General features: G+C 41.3%; 2 protein-coding genes and 1 long non-coding RNA gene across 9 annotated transcripts in view; 2 read left to right on the top strand and 1 right to left on the bottom strand.

Moving 5' to 3' along the window:
• LOC138739830 (uncharacterized) overlaps window positions 1-12,798 on the top strand; it is a 30,389-nt gene extending 17,591 nt beyond the window's left edge. The window contains exon 3 of the long non-coding RNA XR_011342464.1: window positions 12,626-12,798. This is a non-coding gene — a long non-coding RNA (uncharacterized lncRNA). The remainder of the gene's footprint in view (window positions 1-12,625) is intronic.
• grtp1a (growth hormone regulated TBC protein 1a) overlaps window positions 1-27,016 on the bottom strand; it is a 393,930-nt gene that overhangs the window by 350,820 nt on the left and 16,094 nt on the right. The gene's annotated exons all lie outside the window — the stretch shown is intronic.
• The window catches only part of LOC138738728 (coagulation factor IX-like), a 33,760-nt gene continuing 28,151 nt past the window's right edge, over window positions 21,408-27,016 (top strand). The window contains exons 1-2 of the mRNA XM_069889520.1: window positions 21,408-21,543; window positions 21,659-21,819. Of these exons, the coding sequence (XP_069745621.1) occupies window positions 21,465-21,543; window positions 21,659-21,819 (240 nt within the window). The 5' untranslated portion in view covers window positions 21,408-21,464. The remainder of the gene's footprint in view (window positions 21,544-21,658; window positions 21,820-27,016) is intronic.

Genomic DNA, 27,016 nt, shown 5'->3' with positions numbered 1-27,016 from the left:
GTCCAAATTCTTTGTTTCTTATATTACTTAGGAGAAAGATCTCTGAGTTTTTTGGTATATTGCTTTTTGTGATTTTAATTAATATCTGGTTTAGATCTTCCCAAAATTGTTTCACTTTCTCACATGTCCAAATTGCATGATTTGTTGTTCCCGTTTCCTTTTTACAGCGAAAACATCTGTCTGATACTGTTGAGTCCCATTTATTTAACTTTTGAGGTGTGATGTACAGCTTGTGTATCCAGTTATATTGTATCATGCGTAACCTCGTGTTTATTGTATTTCTCATAGTTCCGGAGCATAGCTTCTCCCATGTTTCATTCTTTATCTTTATGTTTAGATCTTGTTCCCATTTTTGTTTAGATTTACCGTTTGTTTCCTCGTTCTCCTTTTCTTGCAGTTTGATATACATGTTTGTTACAAATGTTTTAATTATCATTGTGTCTGTAATCACATATTCAAAATTGCTTCCTTCTGGTAACATCAGACTGTTCCCCAATTTGTCCTTCAAGTAGGTTTTCTGTTGGTAGTATGCAAACATTGTATCATGAGTTATATTATATTTATCCTTCATTTGTTCAAAGGATAATAATTTATTTCCCAAAAAACAATTTTCTATTCTTTTGATCCCTTTTCTCCCCATTCTCTAAAGGAAAGGTTATCTATTGTAAAAGGGATTATCTGATTTTGTGTCAATATTAGTTTTGGTAGTTGGTAATTTGTTTTATTCCTTTCTACGTGAATCTTCTTCCAAATGTTGAGCAGATAATGCAATACCAGTGAATTCCTACGTTGCACCAATTTTTCATCCCATTTATATAGTATATGTTCAGGTATCTTCTCCCCTATTTTATCTAGTTCTAATCTGGTCCAATCTGGTTTTTCCCTTGTTTGATAAAAATCTGATAGGTATCTTAATTGTGCGGCTCTATAATAATTCTTAAAGTTTGGTAGTTGTAAGCCTCCTTGTTTGTACCATTCTGTTAATTTATCTAGTGCTATCCTCGGTTTCCCCCCTTTCCATAAGAATTTCCTTATTATTTTCTTTAACTCCTTGAAGAATTTCTCTGTTAGGTGTATTGGTAATGACTGAAATAGGTATTGTATCCTTGGGAAAATGTTCATTTACAGACACAATGATAATTAAAACATTTGTAACAAACAGTTTATCCTTCCTATCAGTGTTAGTGGTAAGTCTTTCCAATGCTCTAAGTCATCTTGTAATTTTTTCATTAATGGATGGTAATTGAGTTCATATAGAATGCCGAGGTTTTTATTTAGTTGTATACCTAGGTATCGCATTGTTTGTGTTTGCCATTTAAATGGCGATTCTTTCTTAAACTTTGTGAAATCCACATTATTCATTGGCATTGCTTCACTTTTATTTGCGTTGATCTTGTACCCCGATACTTCTCCATATTCCTTCAATTTCCTATGTAATTCTTTTATTGATATTTCTGGTTCTGTTAAGTATATTATAACGTCATCTACAAATAGACTGATTTTATATTCCTTCTCTTTTATTTTTATCCCTCTTATTTTATTTTCTGTTCTTATCAGTTTTGCTAGTGGTTCTATAGCTAACGCGAACAGTGAGGGAGATTGTGGACATCCCTGCCTTGTTGATCTGCTTAAGTTAAATTGTTTTGATATATATCCATTTACTATCACTTTCGCCAATGGCCCCTTATATAATACTTTAATCCAATTAATATATTGCTCTGGTAGGCTGAATTTTTGTAGTACTTTGAATAAATAATTCCATTCTACTCTGTCAAAGGCCTTCTCTGCGTCTAAAGCAACCGCTACTGTTGGAGTTTTATTTCCTTCTACTGCATGAATTAAGTTAATAAATTTACAGATATTGTCCGTTGTTCGTCTTTTTTTAATAAATCCAGTTTGGTCTAGATTTACTATTTTTGGTACATAGTCGGCCAATCTGTTTGCTAATAGTTTAGCTATTATCTTATAATCTGCATTAAGTAGAGATACTGGTCTATATGACGCTGGTGCAAGTCGATCTTTCCCTGTCTTTGCTATTACTGTAAATATTGCTGTTTTGCATGAATCTGGTATGCTTTGTGTTTTATCAATCTGGTTGATTACTTCCAGAAGGGGAGGAATTAATAAGTCTTTAAATGTTTTATAGAATTCTATTGGGAATCCATCGTCTCCTGGTGTTTTATTGTTCGGTAGTTTTTTTAATATCTCCCGTAATTCTTCTATTTCAAATGGTTTTATTAATTTATTTTGCTCCTCTGTAATTTCGGTAGTTCAATTTTAGTTAGAAATTCATCTATTTTGTCTTCCTTCCCTTCGTTTTCAGTTTGATATAGTTGCTCGTAGAATTCCCTGAAGTTTTCATGGATCTCCGTTGGATTATATGTAATTTGTTTGTCCTTTTTCCTTAATGCCAATACCATTCTTTTAGTTTGTTCTGTCTTAAGGTGCCATGCTAGAATTTTGTGCGTTTTTTCTCCTAGCTCATAATATTTCTGTTTTGTCTTCATTATGTTCTTCTCCACCTTATATGTTTGTAGTGTTTCATATTTTATTTTTTTGTCTGCCAATTCTCTTCTTTTAGTTGTATCTTCCTTTATTGCTAATTCTTTTTCTATATTTGTTATTTCCCCTTCCAACTGTTCTGTTTCACGATTGTAGTCCTTCTTCATCTTAGTTACATAACTTATAACTTGCCCTCTGATGACCGCTTTCATTGCATCCCATAGTATAAACTTATCTTTCACTGATTCCGTATTTATTTCAAAGTACATTTTAATTTTTCGTTCAATTAATTCTCTAAAATCCTGTCTTTTAAGTAGCATGGAGTTTAATCTCCATCTATACATTCTTGGTGGGATGTCCTCTAGCTCTATTGCCAATAACAGGGGTGAGTGGTCCGATAATAGTCTAGCTTTATATTCCATTTTCCTAACTCTCCCTTGAATGTGGGCTGATAACAGGAATAGGTCTATCCTTGAGTATGTTTTATGTCTACCCGAATAATATGAATATTTCTTTTCCTTTGGGTGTTGTTTCCTCCATATATCCAAAAGTTGCATTTCTTGCATCGATTTAATTATAAATTTGGTTACTTTGTTCTTTCTGTTAGATTTTTTTTCCAGTTATATCCATGTTTGAGTCCAAATTAAGGTTAAAATCCCCTCCTATTAGTATGTTCCCTTGCATATCTGCTATCTTCAAAAAGATATCTTGCATAAATTTTTGATCTTCTTCATTAGGTGAATATACATTGAGTAAATTCCAAGATTCTGAATATATCTGACATTTTATCATTATATATCTCCCTGCTGGATCTATTATTTCCTCTTCTATTTTGATTGGCACATTTTTATTGATTAATATAGCTACTCCTCTGGCTTTTGAATTATATGATGCTGCTGTTACATGTCCTATCCAATCTATCTTTAATTTCTTGTGTTCCACTTCAGTTAGATGTGTTTCTTGTATGAATGCTATATCATTTTTTTCTTTTTTCAGTAAATTTAACAGTTTCTTCCTTTTGATTTGGTTATGTATTCCATTAATATTTAAAGTCATATAGTTCAACATAGTCATTTCATACTTTGTTTATCTTTCCTTTCCGTTTCCTCATCACCACCTTCCCTTCTTATCCATTTCTGCTTTCTTTTTTTGAACACATTATAAGACAACATTTCTAAAACATAAAATATTTCCACTATTCTCATATCTAAAATTCCTTTAACCCCAATAGTCCCTCCCCGTTCTGAGTTGCCCTTTGTCCCTTGTCGGGCAACCACATCTCCCCTCTCCATTTAGATTTGCGAATCCGCTCGCAAGCGTCAACTGATTTCGCAGTGACTGTTATTCTTCCCCACCCAGCCCCCCCCAGAAAAGATTTTAATCTTCATATATAACAAAGGTCACTCTCTTAATACTTCCTTTCTTTCCCTTCTTAGTTCTTACCTATACTCTATTATATATATATATATATATATATATATATATTCTTTGGCTTGGCTTCGCGGACGAAGATTTATGGAGGGGGTAAAAAGTCCACGTCAGCTGCAGGCTCGTTTGTGGCTGACAAGTCCGATGCGGGACAGGCAGACACGATTGCAGCGGTTGCAAGGGAAAATTGGTTGGTTGGGGTTGGGTGTTGGGTTTTTCCTCCTTTGCCTTTTATCAGTGAGTTGGGCTCTGCGGTCTTCTTCAAAGGAGGTTGCTGCCCGCCAAACTGTGAGGCGCCAAGATGCACGGTTTGAGGCGTTATCAGCCCACTGGCGGTGGTCAATGTGGCAGGCACCAAGAGATTTCTTTAGGCAGTCCTTGTACCTTTTCTTTGGTGCACCTCTGTCACGGTGGCCAGTGGAGAGCTCGCCATATAACAGGATCTTGGGAAGGCGATGGTCCTCCATTCTGGAGACGTGACCCATCCAGCGCAGCTGGATCTTCAGCAGCGTGGACTCGATGCTGTCGACCTCTGCCATCTCGAGTACTTCGACGTTAGGGGTGTAAGCGCTCCAATGGATGTTGAGGATGGAGCGGAGACAACGCTGGTGGAAGCGTTCTAGGAGCCGTAGGTGGTGCCGGTAGATGACCCATGATTCGGAGCCGAACAGGAGTGTGGGTATGACAACGGCTCTGTATACGCTTATCTTTGTGAGGTTTTTCAGTTGGTTGTTTTTCCAGACTCTTTTGTGTAGTCTTCCAAAGGCGCTATTTGCCTTGGCGAGTCTGTTGTCTATCTCATTGTCGATTCTTGCATCTGATGAAATGGTGCAGCCGAGATAGGTAAACTGGTTGACCGTTTTGAGTTTTGTGTGCCCGATGGAGATGTGGGGGGGCTGGTAGTCATGGTGGGGAGCTGGCTGATGGAGGACCTCAGTTTTCTTCAGGCTGACTTCCAGGCCAAACATTTTGGCAGTTTCCGCAAAGCAGGACGTCAAGCGCTGAAGAGCTGGCTCTGAATGGGCAACTAAAGCGGCATCATCTGCAAAGAGTAGTTCACGGACAAGTTTCTCTTGTGTCTTGGTGTGAGCTTGCAGGCGTCTCAGATTGAAGAGACTGCCATCCGTGCGGTACCGGATGTAAACAGCGTCTTCATTGTTGGGGTCTTTCATGGCTTGGTTCAGCATCATGATGAAGAAGATTGAAAAGATTGAAGAAGATTGAAAAGATTGAAAATATATATATATATATAACATACATACATACATACATATACATATATATATATACACACACACACACACACACACACACACACACACAGAGTTTGTTGTCATTTTTGTTCTTGTTACATCTCTTCATCTCTCTGTCTGTTTTGTAGTTGTTCTGCAAATTTTCGTCCTTCTTCTGGATCCGAGAATAGTTTGCTTTGCTGCCCCGGAATAACTATTTTAAGTACCGCTGGGTATTTTAACATAAATTTATAACCTTTTTTCCATAGGGTCATTTTTGCTGCATTGAACTCCTTCCTCTTCTTCAGGAGTTCAAAACTTATATGTGGATAGAAAAAATTTTTTTGACCCTTGTATTCCAGTGGTTTTTTGTCTTCTTTTTTTTTTCATTGCCTTCTCCAATATATTTTCTCTTGTTGTATATCTTAGGAATTTTACTAGAATGGATCTTGGTTTTTGTTGTGGTTGTGGCTTAGGGGCTAATGTTCTGTGTGCCCTTTCTATTTCCATTTCTTCCTTTAATTCTGGTCTTCCTAGGACCCTGGGGATCCATTCTTTTATAAATTCTTTCATATTTTTGCCTTCTTCATCTTCCTTAAGGCCCACTATCTTTATATTGTTTCTTCTATTATAATTTTCCATTATGTCTATCTTCTGAGCTAACAGCTCCTGTGTTTTTTTAACTTTTTTTATCAGATTCTTCTAATTTCTTTTTTAAGTCATCTACTTCCATTTCTTTGGCTGTTTCTTGTTCTTCCACCTTGTCTACTCTTTTTCTGATATCTGTCATGATCATCTCTAATCTATTCACTTTTTCTTCCGTACTTTTTATTCTTCTTTTTATTTCACTGAATTCTTGTGACTGCCATTCTTTTACTGTTTCCATATATTCTTTAAAAAATATATATCCATGTACTTGCCCTTCCCTTCATCTTCCATTTCTCTGTGTTCTTCCTCCTCTTCTTCTGAGTCCACTCCAGGATCTGCATCCTTTACCTCTGTCTCTTCTGGTTTTCGTGTTGGGTTGTTTGTTTTATTTTGTGGGGTATTTTTGGTCTTCTTATTTTTATTATAAGTGTCTTGGTGTTGCTCTTCTTCCTCTGGGTTGGTCATCTGTTGTTTCTTTGATTTCTTATTTTTATTCTCTTCCTTCTTGTTCTCATTATTTTCTATGTTTTCCTGTTGAGAGTCTTGCTGTTGTGTTGTAGTTGTCTGTTTCATCTGTGGAGATTTACTCCTCAGCTGGTCCCCCCTCCCGTCAGTGTTATATTTGTCTTGCGCATCGCGCATGCGCGAGGATTGTGCACTTTTGTTTGGCTCCGTGAGCCATTTTTGTAGTCCCGAGTTCAGGGCTTCCACTGACCTCAGGGAGCGGGCTTCTCTCTCCACGGCGGGCCTCCTTGTACCGGTAAGGCCTTCCCCTTCCTCCTCCGACGTCTTTCCTTCTTCTTTTCTTCCTGTTGTCTTTGGTTTTTCTTTCTTCGCTGCCATTTTCTCCACACTTTCACTTTGTTGTGATTTCTATGTTTGTGCCTTTGTTTTTCCTCTATCTTTTTTTTACTTTTCTGGAGAGGGCTGGATTTCCCCTACCGGCCACTACTCCATCACGTGACTACTTGGATGTTGTCTTCATGGACTTTAGTAAGGCTTTTGACAAGGTTTCAATGGGAGGTTAGTCAGAAAGGTTCAAAAGCTAAGTATTCATGGTAAAGTAGTGAACTGGATTCAATGATGGCTGGATGGGAGAAGCCAGAGAGTAGTGGTAGATGATTGTTTCTCAGACTGGAGGCCTGTGTCTCGTGGTGTGCCTCAGGGATCGGTGTTGTTTGTTGTCTATATCAATGATCAGGATGATAATATGGTAATTTGGATCAGCAAATTTGCAGATGATACCAAAATTGGAGGAATTGTGGATAACAAAGGTTTTCAAAACTAGCAGAGGGTTCTGGACCAGATGGAAAATGGGCTGAAAAATGGCAGATGGAATTTAATGCAGACAAGTGTGAGGTGTTGCATTTTAGAAGGACAAACCAGGAAAGGACATACATGATAAATGGTAGGGCACTGAGGAGAGCAGTAGATCAGATGGATCTGGGAATATAGATACAAAATGGATGGCATCACAGGTGGATAGGGTTGTAAGGAGAGCTTTTAGCATATTGGCCTTCATAAATAAAAGTATTGTACAGGTTATGGGATGTTATGGTAAAGTCGTACAAGACATTAGATAGGCCCAAATCAGCTTAAAAGAAAACTCTGTTAACCTGAACCATCAAAGGACCCTGATTTTGACGAGTTTTTTGCACTTCAAGACACAAAATCATCTCTCAATCCTGATATTGCAAACATCGAATAAGAACTGCCCACGGAAATTGTCCTGGAAAAGGTTTTTTCCTTATTGCTCGATGTGCTCTATCTAATTCCAATCCATCAGGAAAAAACTCAACCCCCAACATATCTGGAATCCATTTCCAAAAATTTTTTACTGGCTCCAATCCTTCAATGTCCTCTGGAAGACTTACTATCTTAAGATTATCTGATTCTCCAACGAATCAATCTTCTTCAGCAAATCCCTTTTCTGAATTTCCCAACCAGTAAAAGAATCTTCAATATGGTCCACAATTTCTCTGTACTGATCCACCTGATCTTTACAGTCAATAAAAGCTTCTTCAATCTTCTTAAATGTATCCTGTACAATGTCAACTGCTTTCAAACATTTATTAACATCCGTTTTTACTGCAGAAATATCCATTTTTTCAGTTGAAATTTCTTCACATATTATTCATTTTCCCTTTCATGTCATCAAATTGATCAGTGACACCTGCAAAACATCAATTCATTTGAAAAGCCATATTTTCCATTTGTTTTGCAATGTTTTCTAATATGGGATTCAATTCCAGCAGAAGTAGTTTTTAGATCTTGAGGAGAAGTAGTCTTTAAAATTTGAGGCCTTCCTTCTATAATTCCTAACTACAGAAAAGATATCAATAAGACAGAAAGAATGCAGAGAAGATTTACTAGGATTTACTAGGGGTTCAGGAACTGAGTTACAGGGAAAGGTTAAACAGGTTAGGACTTTATTACCTGGAGCATAGAAGAATAAGGGGAGATTTCACAAAGTAAATGTAGATAGGCATTTTCCACTGAGGGTAGGTGAGATACAAACAAGAGGACATTGGGTCAAGAGTGAAAGTAGAAAAGTTTAGGGGGAACTTCTTCACACAGAGCGGTGGGAGTGTGGAATGAGCTGCCAGCTCATTCAATGTTAACATTGAAGAAAAATTTGGACAAGTTCATCTAAGTGAGGTATGGAGGGCTATGGACTGGCTGCAGGTCAGTGGTACTAGGCAAAAAAATGGTTTGGCACAGACTAGAAGGGGCGAAGGGGCCTGTTTCTGTGCTATAATATTCTATGGTTCACCATCCTCTCTGGACCAGCTGTCATATCATTCAGATTCTCTTTCTTTATAATTTTCCATTGACCTTTTTTGCTGCATTTCTAGTTTTTCCTTATTTGATGAAAGGTCATGAACACAAGAGGGGAGGGGAGGGGTCCTATAGTGGGATGGAGTTAATGAAGAGGTGGTATCAGCTTGGAACTTCAACAGCTTATTGTCTAAATTGGAGAAAGAGTTGACAGCCTGAAAGGTAGATAGTCAAGAAGCACTGGTGAAGCTGCTTAATGCTAATAAACACCCTGTAGTTATGCAAAGTAGAATGCAGAATACATTTGGAGATCTTAATAAAATTCAAAAGTGAAAGAGGAACATACTTTGATCTTGGATCACAAACCTGAGGCAGAAACTAGATTTTCTTGAGGTTGTCTACTAACTTTTGTAGTGTTGGGCCAATAATTACGACAAAGACTGAGGGGAACGATAAGCTTTATTGCACAGAAGACTTGAACTGGCCTGGATCCAAACTAGGGAAGTGCAGGGAAGGGAAAGGTGGCCTGACCTTTATGGCCAGGGTCCCAGAGGAGGAGTCCAGGTAAGAGTGTCATCAGGGGGTGGGCCAGCCCAAGCCAATTAGCATACACAATCCAGACCATTACATGTAGCTTTGCTCAAATTTAATCTCCCTGTCTGGCATCAAATGTCGAGCAACTTGAAATTTCCCCAGGATGGCTAGATCTTGGGATGTTCGCTCAAGTCTACAGCTTCTACTACTCTTTGCAGACAATGCTGCTTTAGTTCCCCATTCAGAGTCAGCTCTTCAGTGCTTGACGTCCTGTTTTGCGGAAACTGCCAAAATGTTTGGCCTGAAAGTCAGCCTGAAGAAAACTGAGGTCCTCCATGAGCCAGCTCCCCACCATGACTATCAGACCCCCCACATCTCCATCAGGCACACAAAACTCAAAACGGTCAACCAGTTTACCTATCTCGGCTGCACCATTTCATCAGATGCAAGGATCGACAACGAGATAGACAACAGACTCGCCAAGGCAAATAGCGCCTTTGGAAGACTACACAAAAGAGTCTGGAAAAACAACCAACTGAAAAACCTCACAAAGATTAGCGTATACAGAGTCGCTGTCATACCCACACTCCTGTTCGGCTCCGAATCATGGGTCCTCTACCGGCATCACCTACAGCTCCCAGAACGCTTCCACCAGCGTTGTCTCCGCTCCATCCTCAACATTCATTGGAACGATTTCATCACCAACATCGAAGTACTCGAGATGGCAGAGGCCGACAGCATCGAATCCACGCTGCTGAAGATACAACTGCGCTGGGTAAGTCACGTCTCCAGAATGGAGGACCATCGCCTTCCTAAGATCGTATTCTATGGCGAGCTCTCCACTGGCCACCGAGACAGAGGTGCACCAAAGAGGTACAAGGACTGCCTAAAGAAATTTCTTGGTGCCTGCCACATTGACCACCGCCAGTGGGCTGATAACGCCTCAAACCGTGCACCTTGGCGCCTCACAGTTCGCCGGGCAGCAACCTCCTTTGAAGAAGACAGCAGGGCCCACCTCACTGACAAAAGACAAAGGAGGAAAATCCTAACACCCAACCCCAACCAATCAATTTTCCCTTGCAACCGCTACAACCATGTCTGCCTGTCCCGTATCGGACTTGTCAGCCACAAATGAGCCTGCAGCTGACGTGGACATTACCCCTCCATAAATCTTCGTCCGCGAAGTTAAGCCAAAGATAAAGAAGAAAGAAGTTAACCACACTGGTCACTCTCTCAGATTGGAAACTGATCTGTTTCCTATCCATTGGTCTTTTAAGCCTTCTGTTTTGCTGCATGCAGTTTTACCTCTCTCTATCTCCCTCTTTTGGTGCCTCTTAACACCACTGTTCTCAGTTACATCTTCACTTGTTCTGAGCATGAGATATACAAGTGTTGAAGCAACTCAAGTCATCACAATGATATCAAACCACCTATCTTGGAATTTCTTACACAAAAATTTACTGTGCATGGTTGGCATAAACATTGTGAGCCAAAGGGCCTGTTTCTGTGCTGTTCAACTCCACATTGTTATCTAAGATCTGTGAGAACACTGAAGCAGGTCCTGGTCAGAGGGATGAGTCAGGATGTTACTGGAGCCCTTGATCTCTTCCGTAGCTCGCATATACAGCAATGCTAACGGCAGATACTGCACTGGTGACAGTACTAGTAGCTGCCACTTTAACTGAGTTGTTGTCAGAGAACTCTTGGTAGGAGCCACGTCCCTCTTATCTGTCTTTCCAGAGCAGAGTAGATCCTATGCTCAGTTATAGTTAGCTCATGCTATCATAAGTTTATCCCTAAGCGACTGCAAGACAGATGAGAAAGGCAGAGAATGAAAGTGGCAATGGATTGACGCTATTTCTATCTGTAGCTATCAAATCCACCTATTACACCAATTCCCCATTTACCATCAATTCCCCAAGACAGTCTTTCCTTGACTAATCATCAAGTAGCAAAATAGAAAATACAATTCAATGCAAAATAAATAACCTAATCAATTTTATACATCAAAACAAATGAGAGAGGGAAGAGAGACTGCAATAATCACTGTGTGTATCCCCTTCTCAACTATTGAGTATTTAGTATAGGCATAAATGTAACTCCTCCTTTAAGGCAGCTACCTCATTCAGCATTGTGTCATGTGTAGATGTCTGCACAGCCAGACTAGAAAGGCCCATGAGTAAATTAGGTTATTAGAGGAGCCCTTAGCTCACACACCATCTTGTATCTTAACAACACCAGATACAAAATTTGTGACCAGAATATAGGACTAGGAAAAGATCAGGCAATTAAGCAAACTCAGGGATTAGGCAAACTCAGAAGCTAATAACAATGCAAGAAAAGCATGTTAGATCATTATGCTGGATTTTGGCAAGGTCACAGGAGTGCAAAGAGACGTTGGTGTAAAATGCCAGGTCACATGTAAGTGGTGACCATCAAAAAGTTTGGAAAGAATATGAATATACAGGAAGTGTTTGGTACTGGTCTTGCAACTCTACTGCGGAGGTCTACAAGTTAGTTACCTAAAACTGTGTGATCACATAGGATTAAAAAAATTTCCTCTGAACAGAACTATTGATGGTGAACATTATCCATTACCCAATTTTTTTCACTGAAGTGATGGGGTTCTCGATACTTCATCCAGCTAGATAGAGCAATGCAGACTCTGGGTCAGAGCCCTGACAATTAATATTCACAGGGTGTTTATGACCTCCCCCTCCAAGTTACTACAAGGGGTTAAGACACCTTGAAGATCTTTCAATCAGTGAAGGACAAACTTTTGTAGGGAATGCAGTATTACCTTTGTAAACAAGATAACATCCTTGTTGCCAAATGGCTAGAACAGGAGCATTTGATGCTGAGGAAGATGCATAAGCAATTACAGAAGCAATAGATGGTTAAAACAAAATGTGAATTTATGCAGCCCAGAACTGTGTCTCTGGGTTTCAGAAAGAACAATGGAAAGAGATTTCTCCAGGAAAAGGTGGCTGCTGTATTAGTTGGGAGAATGCTAACTTGTTTTCTCTGAAGCATGTAACTGAATGTATTATAATGAGCTGTGACAGGAAAATTAAGCATTGCCAATGCACACATAACCTTTCCTTATTAATCAAAGTTCTGGGACTGGGAGTGTTAGTTAGTCCATAATACTGCCCCACCATTCATTGATCCAATCTTGGCCTCAACATCATTGCCCCATGGACCTTTCATGGTCATTAATTCACTTGTAGTTCAATGACTTGTCAGTCTCCATCTTGAGTAGATTTAATGACTCAGTCTCCACAACACTCCAGATTCACAGAATTCACAGCCTTCTAAGAGAAATTATTTTTCATCTGAAATGGACAATCCCTTATTCTAAAAAATATGCTTCCAAGTTCTGGATATCCCCACTAATAGAAGAATCCTCTCAAAATCCAACCCTTAGTATACTCTCAGAGCCTTATATGTTTCAATCACCTATCATTCTGCTAAATCCCAATGAGTTTTCAATCTTTTTTCAGATCTCAAGCCATTCATCACAGGATTCAACTGAGTAACCTGTGGTAAACCACTGTTATACTATGATTGGCTGCTACCAGCTGTACAAGCCTCCCAAGACCGATCCTACCCATAGCCCTTTGCATGCTCCCCATTCCACTCTGCCTTGATCAGTCAATGAGGTTGATGGCTATTCCAGACTATAGTTAATAAAACCCTACCGGTTTCACAACTTCAATCTTTTGTGATTATTGATGGTGCATCAATTTTATTAACTATAATTTTTCAAGAAAAAAGCAAGGAACAGACCGGAAACCTGAGAAGCTCAACATCAACCCTTGATCACCGGATGCCCCGAATACATTTGAACACTGGCTATGCTGTTTTGAAGACTTCCTGGCTGCAGCCGTGGATGTTATCACCACAGATGCTAACCAACAGATTACACTTCTCGTGAATCAGAACCCAAGTATTCCAGATGATCAGCAGTGCCAGTTTATACCCGGTGGCCATAGAAATTCTGAAGGACCAGTATCACAAGAAAGTAAATGAGGTCTATGCCAGAAGGCAGTGACTACTGAGTCAAGCGCTGAGTACCTGTGGACCCTCTGAAGTGTATGTAGAGCGTCCGACTGTAACCCCTTGTCAACCACCCAGAACGCTAAGGTCCTCATCCGGAACACTTATGAGGCCAATATCTGCTCCGGGTACAAAAGACAGAGAATCCTAGAACAAAATGTGCTTGATCTACAGAGGGCGGTTGAGCTGACAAGAGACACTGGAGGTGGCCCTCCAAAACTCGGATGATTACTCGGGCGCTTCTTGATCGCCGCAGGCACTGCTATCGTGGGACAGAGGATCATCCTGCACCATGAGTGACTGGTCACCCACACTATCCCACTCCTCTAGTGACCTGACCTTGGCCACCATTGCGGGTAATCTCCTCAATTGCTACTTCTGAGGGCAGGGTTACCTGAGTAAATGCTACCCTGCCAAGGCGGCAGTTTGCACTAGGTGCAGGAAAATGGGACATTATTCCAAGGTTTGGCAATCCAAACTGTCTTCAAAACATAGCAGTGCCGCGAGCGGACAGTTGCCACTCCAGACAGTGCAATCGGCGCCATCTCCTCTACGAACCAGCAATGCCATGTACAAGTCATGGGGGCTGCCATCTTGGACCTTGGTGCAAACACCATCTTCTTAGGCATACGACACCATGAGGGAACAGTGAAAGTGGCCATCTTGAGGTTGAGTGCGGCCATCTTGGGATCGTGAGCACCCATCAGACTCAGACAGTGAGTCTATATTGGCCTCTATTACCCTGAACCAAGAGGCACCATATAAATTCACTAGGTCCATGATGGATGTTCAGGTAACGGGCATTTTACCAACTGTTTATTTGATAGCAGAAGTACAGAAAGTTTTATTCATCCCGATACTGCTAAGCCTTAAAGTGCTGCCTGCCAAGCACAAGTAATCAGTCACATCAAAATCACACACAGCAGCCATCCATGAGTCCTGCGTAGTAACCCTGACCGTTGGAGGCACAGCTTATAAACATTTCAGGTTATTCATCATGCCACAACTCTGTGCTCCCTTGCTACTGGGACTAGACTTCCAATGCCAACTTCAGAAAGTTACATTGAAATTTGATGGGCCTCATTTCCTCTCCCTCACTATTTGCACTGCCTGCAACAATTCACAGACAGCCCTCTGCATCCAACCTGTGGCCACTCTGCTCTCAAGGTCGACCCCCCCCCCCCCACACTGTTCACCAACCTCACCCCCATGACTGCAAGCTGGTGGCCACCAAGAGTAGATGGTACTGTGCGGCTGACAAGGTGTTTATTAAGTAGGAGGTTCAGCACGTTGGGTGAGGGCATCATCGAGGCCAGCAATAGCCCTTGGAGGGCCCAGGTGGTGTGGTAAAGAATGGGAAAAAGAATAGGATGGTCATAGACTACAGCCAGGCCATCAACCAGTACACACAGTTCAACGTGTACCCCTTTCCCCACATTTCTGACTAGGTCAACCAGATCACACAATATCGGGTATTCTCCATGAATGACCTGAAGTCGGCCTATCCAACTGGAACAGTGTGGACTCATCTATAGCATGCATAGTTGCCTTGGCGATGTCATCCTTGAATCGGTCAAATGATGTTTGGACCTCTGCTGGCCAGATGGCTGCCTTTACCACTTCCTCCGAGTCCATTTTGGCATCGCTAACAGGGTCTCCATCTTCCAGCGGGAGATGGACTGCATGGTGGACCACTATATCCTGCAGGCCACCTTCCCATACCTAGATAATGTAACCATCTGTGGCCATGATGAAAATCTCCATAAATTCCTATGGGCAGCAAAATACCTGAATCTTACTTATAACGAGGACAAGAGTATGTTCCGGACACCACAACTAGCCATCCTCAGCTGTGTGGTCAAAAACTGCATCATTAGCCCTGACCATATACATCCGTTGCTGGAGCTACATCTCCCACATACCCTCAAAGCACTGAAGAGATGCCTTGGGTTCTTCTCATATTACGCTCCATGGGACCCCAACTATGCAAACAAAATTCGCCCATTGGTCAAAACCACATTTCCTCTGCCGGCAGAGGCCCAAATTGCATTTGACTGTATCAAGGATGACATCGCCAAGGCAACCATGCATGCCATAAACGAGTCGACACCGTTCCAGGTGGAGAGCAATATGTTTGACTTTGCCCTGGCTGCCACACTCAACCAAGCGGGCAGGCCTGTCACCTTTTTCTCATGGATAGGATGGCCTGGCTGTAGTCTATGACCATCCTATTCTTTTCCCCGTTCTTTACCACACCACCTGGTGCCTCCAGGGCCCAGAAATTCGCCACTCCTCTGTCGAGAAGGAGGCCCAGGCCATCATTGAAGCAGAACACCACTGGAGGCACTACCTCGCCAGAAAACGATCCACTCTCCTCATGGATCAACAAGTGGTCACATTCATGTTTACTAATAAGCAGAGGGGCAAAATCAAAAACAGATGGAGAATCAAACTGTCCACTTACAACTGACATTCTCTACTGTCCTGAAAAACTTAAACAACCCCCGGATGCTCTATCCCGTGGGACGTGCCAGTGTCCAAATTGACAGACTGCAGTCCCTGCATAATAACCTCTGTCACCCTGGAGAAACTAGGTTTTTCCATTTTATCAAAGCTCAGAACCAGACAATGATTAAAAACTCCCAGGTCTGCGCTGAATGCAAACTATAATTCTACCGAATGGACAAAGCGCACCTGATCAGAGTTACTCGTCCATTCGAGCGCCTTAACATTGATTTCAAGAGGCCCCTCCCTTCTGGAATGTCTATTTCCTTACAATCATCGATGAATACTCCAGTTTCCCTTTTGCTATTTATCAAGGCCCTGAGCAATATCTTCACACTCTGGGTAACCCAGCTTCATCTACGGTCACCAGGGGACCTCATTTCTGAGTGATTAGCTGCAACAGTACCTGCTGGCCAGGTGCATTGCCACAAACAGGACCACCAGCTACAATCCTAGAGGAAATGGTCAAGTGGAAAGGGAGAATGCCACACTCTGTAAAAACATCCTCCTGGCACTGAGGTCACAGGGCCTCCCCATCTCCCAATGGAAAGAAGTCCTCTCAGACGCACTCCACTCCATCCAGTCACTTTTATACCAACAACACACCTCAAACAGATATTTGCTTTCCCTAGGAAGTCTGCATCAGGGACTACGTTGCCCACCTGGCTTACCTCCCCAAGACCAGTCCTGCTTCAGAAGCACACCAGGCAATCCAAGACTGATCCACTGGTCAAGAGGGTCCAACTCCTCCACGCTAACCCCCAGTATGCCTACATTGACATCCCTGATGGGCGCGAGGACACAGTCTTGATCCAGCATCTGGCACAACTGGGTGACCCTCTGATCGTCACCGACAACCAAAAGACATTTCTCCCCACTGCTACCTTAGGGGTCCCTGAGCCTGCAGCTAACCACTCTCTATCACTAGCTACTATTGTCATCCATGATGAACCAGCACCATGTTCCTTTACCACCTCATCTGTTCCCCCACTCCACCCCCCAACAAATTGTAACCGGTGATGACAGGCCAACCCTACAAGCTTCTCAGGAGACTACAGCAGCGCCCCAACCATTACCACGTCAGTCGCTGCAGCAAAGGAGACCCCGACAGACAATTTTGAAAATGTATACATGTACATTTGTCTCACTTTTTTTTCACCCCACAGTACTCTTCTTAAAAAGGAGTGAATGTTGTAAATCACTGTTATGCTATGATTCGTTGCTGCTGGCTGGACATGAGACCAATATTATCCGCAGCCCTTTGAATGGTCCGCATTCCACTCTGCTTTGATCAGTCAATGAGGTTGATGGCTGTTCAGTCTATAGTTAATAAAAGTCTGTCAGTTTCACAACTTCAGTCTTTGTGATTATTGATGGTGCATCAATGCAGTGAACTGGAATTCACTGTCTACGTATTGTTCAGATGGCTGGCTCCTTCCCTGGCTCCACCCTCACCTACCCCAATATAAACCGTGGCTTTCCTGCCTAACCTCAGATTCACCTGAGGACTATTATGTCTACCGGCCATTGATTTTAAGCTATTAAAAATGTGTGTGTACTCCTTACTTGTCTCTGAGTGCATTCAGTCGTGTTACAATCATAACCTTCTTAGCCCTGTCACAGTGCAAGAACATTCTTTCTTTAATTTGAGTATATGCAGTTCTCCAGTTGTAGTCTCACCAGAGTCCTATAAAGTTACACTGACACTTCTCTTGTTTACTCCATTTCCCTGCAATCTCTATAGTTTTGAATATGGAACAACCATGGAAGGTCAACATAATGTCCAAGGTAGCCATTTTCAACCATTTTTTAGGCATTGCCACGAGGATTCTGCTCAAAGTTTATAAGCTTCTTTCCCTGTGAAGCAGTCAAGTTTTGATTTCTTCCATTCTTCTCTCTACTGACTACATAAAAACATAACAAATATTGATGTAACGTGAGGTGAAAAGAAAACAATGCTTTTACTTAATCCTTAACAGTGAGTTCTTGGCTTTACAATATGATGATTTCCTCCTTCCAACACATTCTTTGAGCCATCATATTTAAGTAAATTTGGGCACACTTGACCAATTCAAATAAACACAATCTCGTCTTCAGGACATTGGTCACAAAATCAGAGGATAGCCCTTATTCTCAAGGTCCAACTAATGGGAGAAGATTTAAGATGAGAAGATAACTTACTGTATTTATTCAGAACCTTAGTGCAGAATGCTGTTGTGAAGAGAGATCTGGGAGTGCTTGTACATGAATCAGAGTTAGTTTGCAGATTGGAGTGAAGGGAAATGGAACTAAAGAGCAGAGGGGAATGAAAATAGCTGGAGGGGCTAGGTGGGAAAGGGACAAAAAGGGGGATGGGGAAGAGCAGCAGGGGTACAGATGAAGAGGGAGGAGATATTACCTGAAATTTTAAAATTCTACATTCATACCATAGGCCTATAGACTGCTCAGGTGGAATACAAGGTGTTGTTCCTCTAGTTTGTGCTGGGCCTCACTTTCGACACTGAAGCAGACCCAGGCCTGATAGGTCGGTGAGGAAATGAGAAGGTATTAAAATGGCAATCAATCAGAAGCTCGGGATAGCTATTGCAGACAGAGCATAGATACTCTACAAAATAGTCCCCATTTTGTCTCACCCATGTAGAAAAGGCTACATCAGGGGCATCAAATGCAATAGATGAGGTTTGGGGGGGATACATGTGAATCTCACATGGAAAGGTTGTTTCAGATATAGAATGGTGGTGAGAGAGGAGATACAAAACATTTCCTCAGGTTGCAAGGGAAAGTACAGAGAGTTATGGAGTGTTGAGTGGAGAGGAATGAGTGGACAAGGAAATCACAGAAAGAGGGTTCCCTCTGGAAGGAGAAAGGGGGTAGATGTGTCGCGAGGTTGAGTTGCAGCTGGCATAAATGTCAGAGGATGATGCGCTGAATGTGGAGGGTGAAAGAACAACCCTATGCCTGTTCTCTTTAGAGGGAGATGGGATTTTCTCTTTTTCTCCCACTGATGCCAATTGACCTGCTATGTTCCTGCGGCAGGTTATGTTTAGCTTCAGATTCCAGCAACTGCAGTGTCCTGAGTCTTTAAGGCAAATTGGATTAAATTTAAGAGCAGGGAGTTCTGCTGCAACTATACAGGGTACTGATGAGGCTGCACCTGGTGTACTGTGTGCAATTATGCTTTCCTTACTTGAGATAGGATGATATTGAGAGGACACCAGACCCAGGACTGCAGAGAAACTAAATGTTGAAATCTGTGTAGAGAGGCAGGCCAGCTTTAGAGGCCTGACATAAATAAGTCTGTACTATACACAGGCAACATGGGTAAGAACTGATGGCGATTCAAACTGCAGATGGTCTTGTTCTGGAGTATCTAGGGTGTGGAAAATGTCACAAGCCCCATTGACACTGGCACTTTATCCCAGTAATTAATTGCCAATATACTGGTTAACATGCCAGTGTGAACACTCACGAAGCAGCATGTAGGTGACAGATCGCCCCAGGGATGGACTGCCTACCCCCAGGGCGATCTGATGCCTGCGTGCCTGTTAGCCCAGTGTGAAAGAGACAGTGGGTATCCTGGTACCAATTAGTGAGGATAGGCACCCCTATCCCCTGGAAAGCCTGGTGGTGAGTGTGAAAGGATGCAGAGAACTGGTTAACAGTGGTCCAGCATGAAAGGTAAAAACGGCTTCTTTAATCAGTTCATTGAACAGCCAATTTACTGGTTAGCCAATATGAGATTTAGAGTTTGATCACGCCACAGGTATAGAATGAAAATAGATGATCTGACCACCAAGGGCAGGCAGACATTACAGGAGACCACTGGTCAATCCCCACACAAGCAAGTGTAACACATTGGATGTGTTGGGAGAATGGCTTCTCAGACAAAAGCAGCTGCAGCAGCCAAATCTGATACACAGTAAGGAGGGAAATAATTAAGTGACTAGTTGTAGTTGAGGATTTGTTTATAAGGAGAACAACCAGACACTTGTCTGGCCAAGAGCGAGACTTCAGAATGGTCTGTGGCCTCCCTGGTGCCAGCTTTAGGTATGTCTCAGAGTGGGTACAAGATATCCTAGTAAGCATTGATACTAACGACAAAAGTAGAAAGAGGAAACATTTCTGCAGAGTAATGTAGGTAGGTTGAAAACTGGGTTGTAAATCTAAAGATTCCCTGTGCCAGTTGAAATAGGAGGACAGGGCAGATGACTGTGTGGCTAAAGAGCTGGTGCATGGGTCAGGGCTTTAAGTATGTGGATCATTTCTGGGTGATCTTGTACAAAAATGGATGGCACCTAAACTGGAAGGGAACCAACATCTCTGCAGTGAGGTTTGCTCACACTATTCGGAAATGTAAAAGATTTGAGCCTTTCAGGCTCTTCAGTCACAATGTCAATGCTGACCATTGTGCCAATTTAAATTCAACACCTCCTTGAATGTGGCCTATTTTCTGTCTAAATGCCATTTATACCCAACACCCTAACCAATGAAGGCAAACCTTCTTTCCTCTCTTATCCACTTGTATTGCTACTTTCAGAGAGCCATGGACTTGCAGCCCAAAGTCCAGCAATGTTCTTAAGGGTTCTGCAATTTACTATATACTTTGTATTTACATTTTATCTCTCAAATTGTAACATCTTCCACCTGCCCAGATATAACAATAATCAAGCAGTCTCATGTCTGCCGATTGTTGCCTCAGTCCTCAAGATTAGGCTGTAAAAATCCTGCTCATTCGGACTTCAAGCTGTCATTTCTATTCTGATATTCCCAACTGGTCTATATCATGCTGAATCCTTTGACAACTATCCTCGCTATCCAGAATTCAACAAATTATCTTCAAATTTAGTAATTAGCCAGATCAGCCAAATCACTTCAGGTGTCCCAGACCTGATCCTTACAGAACACCTCTGGTCAAACTAATGCCCTTCTACCCCTAACCTCTGGCTTTTATGGTAAATCCAATGTTGAAACCTTTGACTGGAATTGCTTTAGTCTAAAGGGCTTAGATGGGGCAAAATTTGTAATGCATGTCCAAGAAAGTTTTCTGAGACGATATTTAGAGACATATGGAAATTAAATTGGTCATGTGATGAAAGTATTGGGGGGTGGGGGTGGGGAAACACTGAGAACAGTAACCATAGTTCTGTGCATTTCAAGGTGAGGAAAGGGATTAGGTTTGCCCTTAAGTTACATCATAAATTGAGGGAAGGTTGTTTTCAATATCATAAGAGAGGACCTGGTAAAAGTTAAGCAAGAGCAAATATTTGCAGGTAAAACAACATCTGTCGAGTGGGAGTCTTTTAAAAGAATGTCAGTAAGAGCTCAGACTAACCACGTTCCGGTAAGAATAAAAGGCAAAGATGGTCTGATTAAAAATATCCTTTGGTGCAGAATTTAAGAATAAACTAGATAAGTATCTGAGGAAGAAGACTTAAGAGGGTGAAGCTGTTAGATTTAGACAAGGACAAATGGATGAAGTTTGACAGGAGCACAGTTTGCACCGAATATGTCATGTTTATTCAAAGTATTGTCATTTAGGTGCACTCATTATTGAATTTAGATAATTTAATGGAGGAGGAAATCTTTCAGGCTTATTATTTGGACTTGATTTCTTTTCAGAGAATCACACAAAATGATGTGGTGAATGTGAGATCAAAGTATGTCAATTAGATGTAATGACTGACTGCAAAAATAAACAATCCCCAGAAAGATCAGACACTGAACTTTAAACCTTCCTGCACAGTCAGGCTGTAGAAGAGAGTGAAGCTGGAGGGTTTTATGGGGACGTTATTCACAATGGCTTGGCTTCTGGGGTTTGTCCTCTCATCACTTGTTCCCACAGAGGCAAATCAACAAGGTTTGTCCCATGTGGAGTGTACAGTCAACTTAAAGCGTGGACTCTTTTTTTATTAGTCATTTACCTTGTTGACAAAAGCATTGGCTTTTAGAAATAACACCAAATTTCCTTTTAGTCTTCCTCCCCAGTAATGCTGCCCATGGACTTTTAAGCAGACAGAAACGCAAGAACTTCCTCCTGGAGGAGCTCAAGCAAGGCAACTTGGAGCGAGAATGTAGAGAAGAACAATGTGACTTCGAGGAGGCAAGGGAAGTGTTTGAGAACGATGAGGAGACAGTGAGTAAACCCACTTCATCCATCATCCTCCCTTTACACTTCATATTCACCAGATGGGGAAAGGCAGCAGAGGTCCCTGTAAAGGCTAGAGCCTGTGACAGCGTTGAGCTTACCAACTGACTGCAATCCACAGAGCAAAGCCCTCCCATTAATGATTCAAAGCTAAAATCATTAATTAAAGTTAAACTAACATCAATATATCTGCAGCAGCTTGCTTATGATATTTTAAAGGAGGTACTTACGTTTGTCCTGAATGTTTTAAGGTTTAATCTATCTGCATTTAATTTTGTTTTATTGTTAACTTTAATAATTTACACGAACCTGCAATATAGCGTCAGCTGCTTGCAGTGGTTCAGAAAGTATTGGGAGCAGTGATTTTTACAACAGTGAAGGAGATCCTTCGATCCATTATGCATTCATGGGCTAGATTAAAGGCTCTCACTCTCAATTAGCCCTATTCTCCTTGTCATGTGCCTTTAAATGTCCATTGGGTTTTATTTGTTCACTTATTATAAAATCTACATTGGAATCTGTTCTCTATGGCTACTCACAATAAAGTATTGCATTTCCCAAACTCTCTCTATATATGTATTAAAATATGCTAATTTTTCATTCAGTCCTTCATTCAGTTCCTGCTCTTCAGTTAGCAATTCACTGCACAGTAGATATATTTTAAATTGATTTAAGGGATGTAGATTCTGCAATTGAGCCAGCATTTAATTGCTAATCCTTAATTGCTCTTAAGAAGGTGGTGGTGAGCCACCTTCTTGAACCACTGCAATCCTAAAGGTGTGGATATCCCCACAATGCTATGAAGGAGGGAGTTTTACAATTTCAACCCAGTGATGATATAGAAAGGCCAATATATCAACTTCAAGTTCAAGCTTATTGTTATATGTACCAAGAAGTAGTGAAAAGGTTGGAAGTAGTCCAGTATAGCACAGGAAGTAAAACTACTTCTACTGAACATGACTGGTGAAGTGAATTAATGATTGTAGATAGGGTGCCTATCAAACATCCTATTTGGTGTCAAGCTTCTTGAGTATTGAAACTGCAATTATTTAGGCAAGTGAAGAGTATCCAGTGATACTCTTGTTGATGGTGGATAGGCTTTGGAGAGTTAAGAAGTGAATTATTCACAACAGAAGTCCTAGCCTCTGACCTGCTGTGTGTGTCAAAACCCTCTGTGTGTATCTCAGGGAATGAAGAGGCAGGGCCTAGTTGACCAACTAGCCAGAGTGTTCACATACATTTTCAACTTCTCATCACTGCAGTCAAAGGTTCCCACCTGCTTCAAAGGGGCATCAATCATCCTGGTACCCAAAAAGAGTGTGAGCTGCCTCAATGATCATCACCCAGTAGCACTAGCTTCTAACGAGATGAAATGCTTTGAGAGGCTGGTTATGGGCAGAATTAACATGTACCTCCCCAAGCAAAGATCAGACCCACTGCAATTCACCTATCATCATAATCACGCCACAGCAGATGCAATATCGCTGGCTCTCCACTCAGCTCTGGAACACCTCAAAAACAGCAACTCATATATACAGCTGCTCCTCATCGACTACAGCTCAGCCTTCAATACCATTATTCCCTTAGTGCTGGTCAAGAAGCTACAAACTCTGGGCCTCTGTATTCCCCCCACCCTGCAACTAGATCCTTGTCTTTCTCATCAGAAGACACAGTCAGTCTCCTCCTTACTGATTATCAGTACAGGCCCACCCCAAGGATACACTCATGACTGTGTGGCCAGGCACAATTCCAATGCTTTCTACAAGTTTACCGATGACACCACAGTTGTCAGCAGAATCACAAACAGTAATGAGGAAGTGCACAGGAGGGAGATAGATCACCTCTTTAAGTGCTGCAAATCAACAACCTTGCGCTCAATGTTAGCAAAACCAAGGAGATAACTCTGGACTTCAGGAGGGATTCAGGGGAACACGACCCAGATCTCATTGAGGGCTCAGTAGTGGAGAGGGTCAAGAGCTTCAAATTCCTGGGTGTCAACATTTCCAAGAATCTGTCCTGGAGCCTCCATGTTGATGCAATCACGAAGAAGGCTCGCCAGTGGCTACACTTTGTGAGGTGCTTGAGGAGATTCAGTAGGTCACTGAAGACTCTCAAAAACTTCTACAGGTGAACCGCGGAGAGCATTCTGGCTGGTTGCATCACTGCCTGGTATGGAGATGCCAACTCTCAGGACAAGAATAAACTCCAGAGGGTTGTTAACATCACAGGTACCGGACTTCACTCCATTGAGGACATCTATATGAGTAAGTATCTTTAAAAAACCAGCCTCTGTCCTACCACCCAGGCCATGTCTTCTTCACTCTGCTATCATCGGGAAGGAGGTATAGAAACCTAAAGACAAGCACTCAGTGGAACAAGGACATCTTTTACCCACTACCATCAGATTCCTGAATAATCAATTAACAAAAGACACTGCCTTACTTCTTTCTTTTTCTTTTTAAAAAAGTTTAACAAATAAATTCTATGAACAAATTATTAATAAAACTAATAAAAGGTAATATCATATACATATGGATATAAAATAAATAAAACTACATTAGATTATCCCTTGATCTAAACAAAGGGGAAGTTCCGATAATTCAATGATATCATCTATGACAACCATAATTAAACCCATATTTAACAAGTTAATCTAAAAAAAAGAAAAAAAAATCTAAAACCAAATCTAAACTCTCCCCTCCCTCTAATCAAGGTTACCTTGTAGAAAAAGATGTAAAGATATGGATCAAATAGTGACACTAGACAAAGAATTTCCAGTGCATCCAAACTTCTTAAATCTTACAGATTTACAGCCTCTGGCTGAAGAAATCCCTCCACATCTCTGTTCTAAGTGGATGACCTTCAATCTTGAAGTTATGCCCTCTGTCCTTGACTCTTCCACTGTGGGAAACAACCTTTCTACTTCTTCTCTAGCCACACCTTTCAACATTCAAAAATTTTCAATGAGATCCACCCTCATTCTCCTAAATGCCAAAGAGCATAACCCAAGAGCTGTCAAATGCTCCTCATATAATCCTTTAATTCCTAGAATCATCCTTGTGAACTCCTCTGAACCCTCTCCAAAGTCAGCACATCCTTTCTTAAATGAGGAACCCAAAACAGCTCACAACACTCCAAGTGATGTCTCACCAGTCTTATAAAGTTTCAACATAACTTCCCTGCTCTTGTATTCTATTCCTCTTGAAAGGAAAGCCGGCATTATATTTGTCGCCTTCACCATTGACGCAACAAGCAAGTTTGCCTTAAGGCTATCCTGCACGAGGACACCCAGGTACTTTGCATCTGGGTATTTTCAATTTTCTCCCTATTTAAAAAAATAGTAGGCTGTTTATTTTTTTCTACCAAACTGCATGACCGTACATTTTCCGACATTGGGTTTCATTTACCACTTCTCTGCCCATTCTCCTAAATCTTTCTACAGCCTCCCTGTTTCCTTAACACTATCTGCAAACCTGACCAAAAAGCCATTCATTCCATAATTTAAATCAGTAATATATAACGTAAAAAGAAGTTGCCTCAACATTGACCCCTGTGAAACACCACTAGGAACTGGCAGCCAACCAGACTACGATTCCTGTATTCTGTCTCTCTGCTTCCTGTCAATCTGTCAATGCTCTACCCACACTAGTATGTTTCTTGTTATTCCATGGACTCTTATCTTAAGTAGCCTCATGTGTGGTACCTTGTTAAAGGTCTTCTGAAAATCTAAATACACAATATCCATTGGACTTCCTTTATTTAGTCTACTTGTCACTTCTTTAAAGAATTCCAATAGGTTTGTTAAGCAAGATTTTTCCTTAAGGAAACCATGCTGGCTTTGGCCTATCTTGTCACATACCCACAAAAGTACATCTTCCCAACCAATGACGTCAAGCTAACCGGTCTATAATTTCCTCTCTGCTACCTCCCTCCCTTCTTGAATAGTGGGATGACATTTGTGATTTTCCAGTCCTTCGGAGCTATAACAGAATTTAATGATTCCTGAAAGATCATTATCAATCCCTCCACAATCTCTACTGCTACTTCTTTCAGATCTATCTGGTCTGGGTGATTTATCCACATTTAGACCACTCAGCTTTCTGAGCACCCTCTCTCTTGAAAGAGTAACTGCACTCACTTCCCTTCCCTAATACCTTTTGACATCTGACACACTGCTAATATCTCCCTCAGTGACGACTGATACAAAATACTCATTTAATTCCTCTGCCATCTCCTTGCATCCCATTATTATTTCCCCAGTGTCATTTTCGCACCTCTCTTTCACTCTTTATATATTTGAGTAAGTTTTTTGTATCCTCTTTGATATTATTTGCCAATCTACTTTCATACTTCATCTTTTCCCTCCTTTTGAGTTTTTCAGTTACCTTCTGCAAGTTTTAAAAAACTTACCAATCCTCTATCTTCCCACTATTTTTTGCTTCCTTGGATGCCCTCTCTTTTGCTTTTACGTTGGCTTTGACTTCTCTTGTCAGCCACAGTTGTGACATTTTTCCTCTTTTTTGGTAAGTATTTGTCCTGCACCTTCCTCATTTCTTGCAGATATTCTATCCATCTGTTCTGCCATCTTCTCTAATAGTGTATCCTTCCAATCTCTTATGGCCAGTTCCTTTCTCATGCCACTCTAATTCCCTTTACTCCATTGAAATACCAACACATCTGACTTTAGTTTCTCCTTGTTAAATCTCAAATTGAACTCAATTATACGGTGATCATTGTCCCCAACAGTTCCTTTCCTCTTAGCTCTCTGATTACCTCTGGTGGATTACACAAACACAAATCCAGTACAGCTGATTCCATAGTGGGCTCATCAACAAGCTGCTCTTAAAAAGCCATCTTGTATGTTTTCTATTCATGGTCTCTCTGGAAATTCAGTCCCAACCTGATTTTCCCCAATCTACTTACATATTAAAATTCCCCCATGACTACCATAACATTGCCCTTCTTGCACACCTTTTCTATTTGCTACTGTAATTTATCCCAGCTATTGTTTGGAAGTCTGTGTATAACTGCCAACAGTGTTTTTTTACCCTTGCCTCTACCCACAATGATTCTATATCTTCTGATTCTATGTCACTTCTTTCTGATGATTTAATATTGTTCCTTATCGACAGAGTCACTCCATCCTATCCTTTCGATATACTAGTATCCTTGGACATTAAGCTCC

Source organism: Narcine bancroftii, chromosome 7 (genome assembly GCF_036971445.1).
Source record: "Narcine bancroftii isolate sNarBan1 chromosome 7, sNarBan1.hap1, whole genome shotgun sequence".
NCBI classification, from domain to species: domain Eukaryota; kingdom Metazoa; phylum Chordata; class Chondrichthyes; order Torpediniformes; family Narcinidae; genus Narcine; species Narcine bancroftii.
The sequence above is the reverse complement of the archived record's forward strand: the minus strand, read 5'-3'. Positions and strand labels throughout refer to the sequence as shown.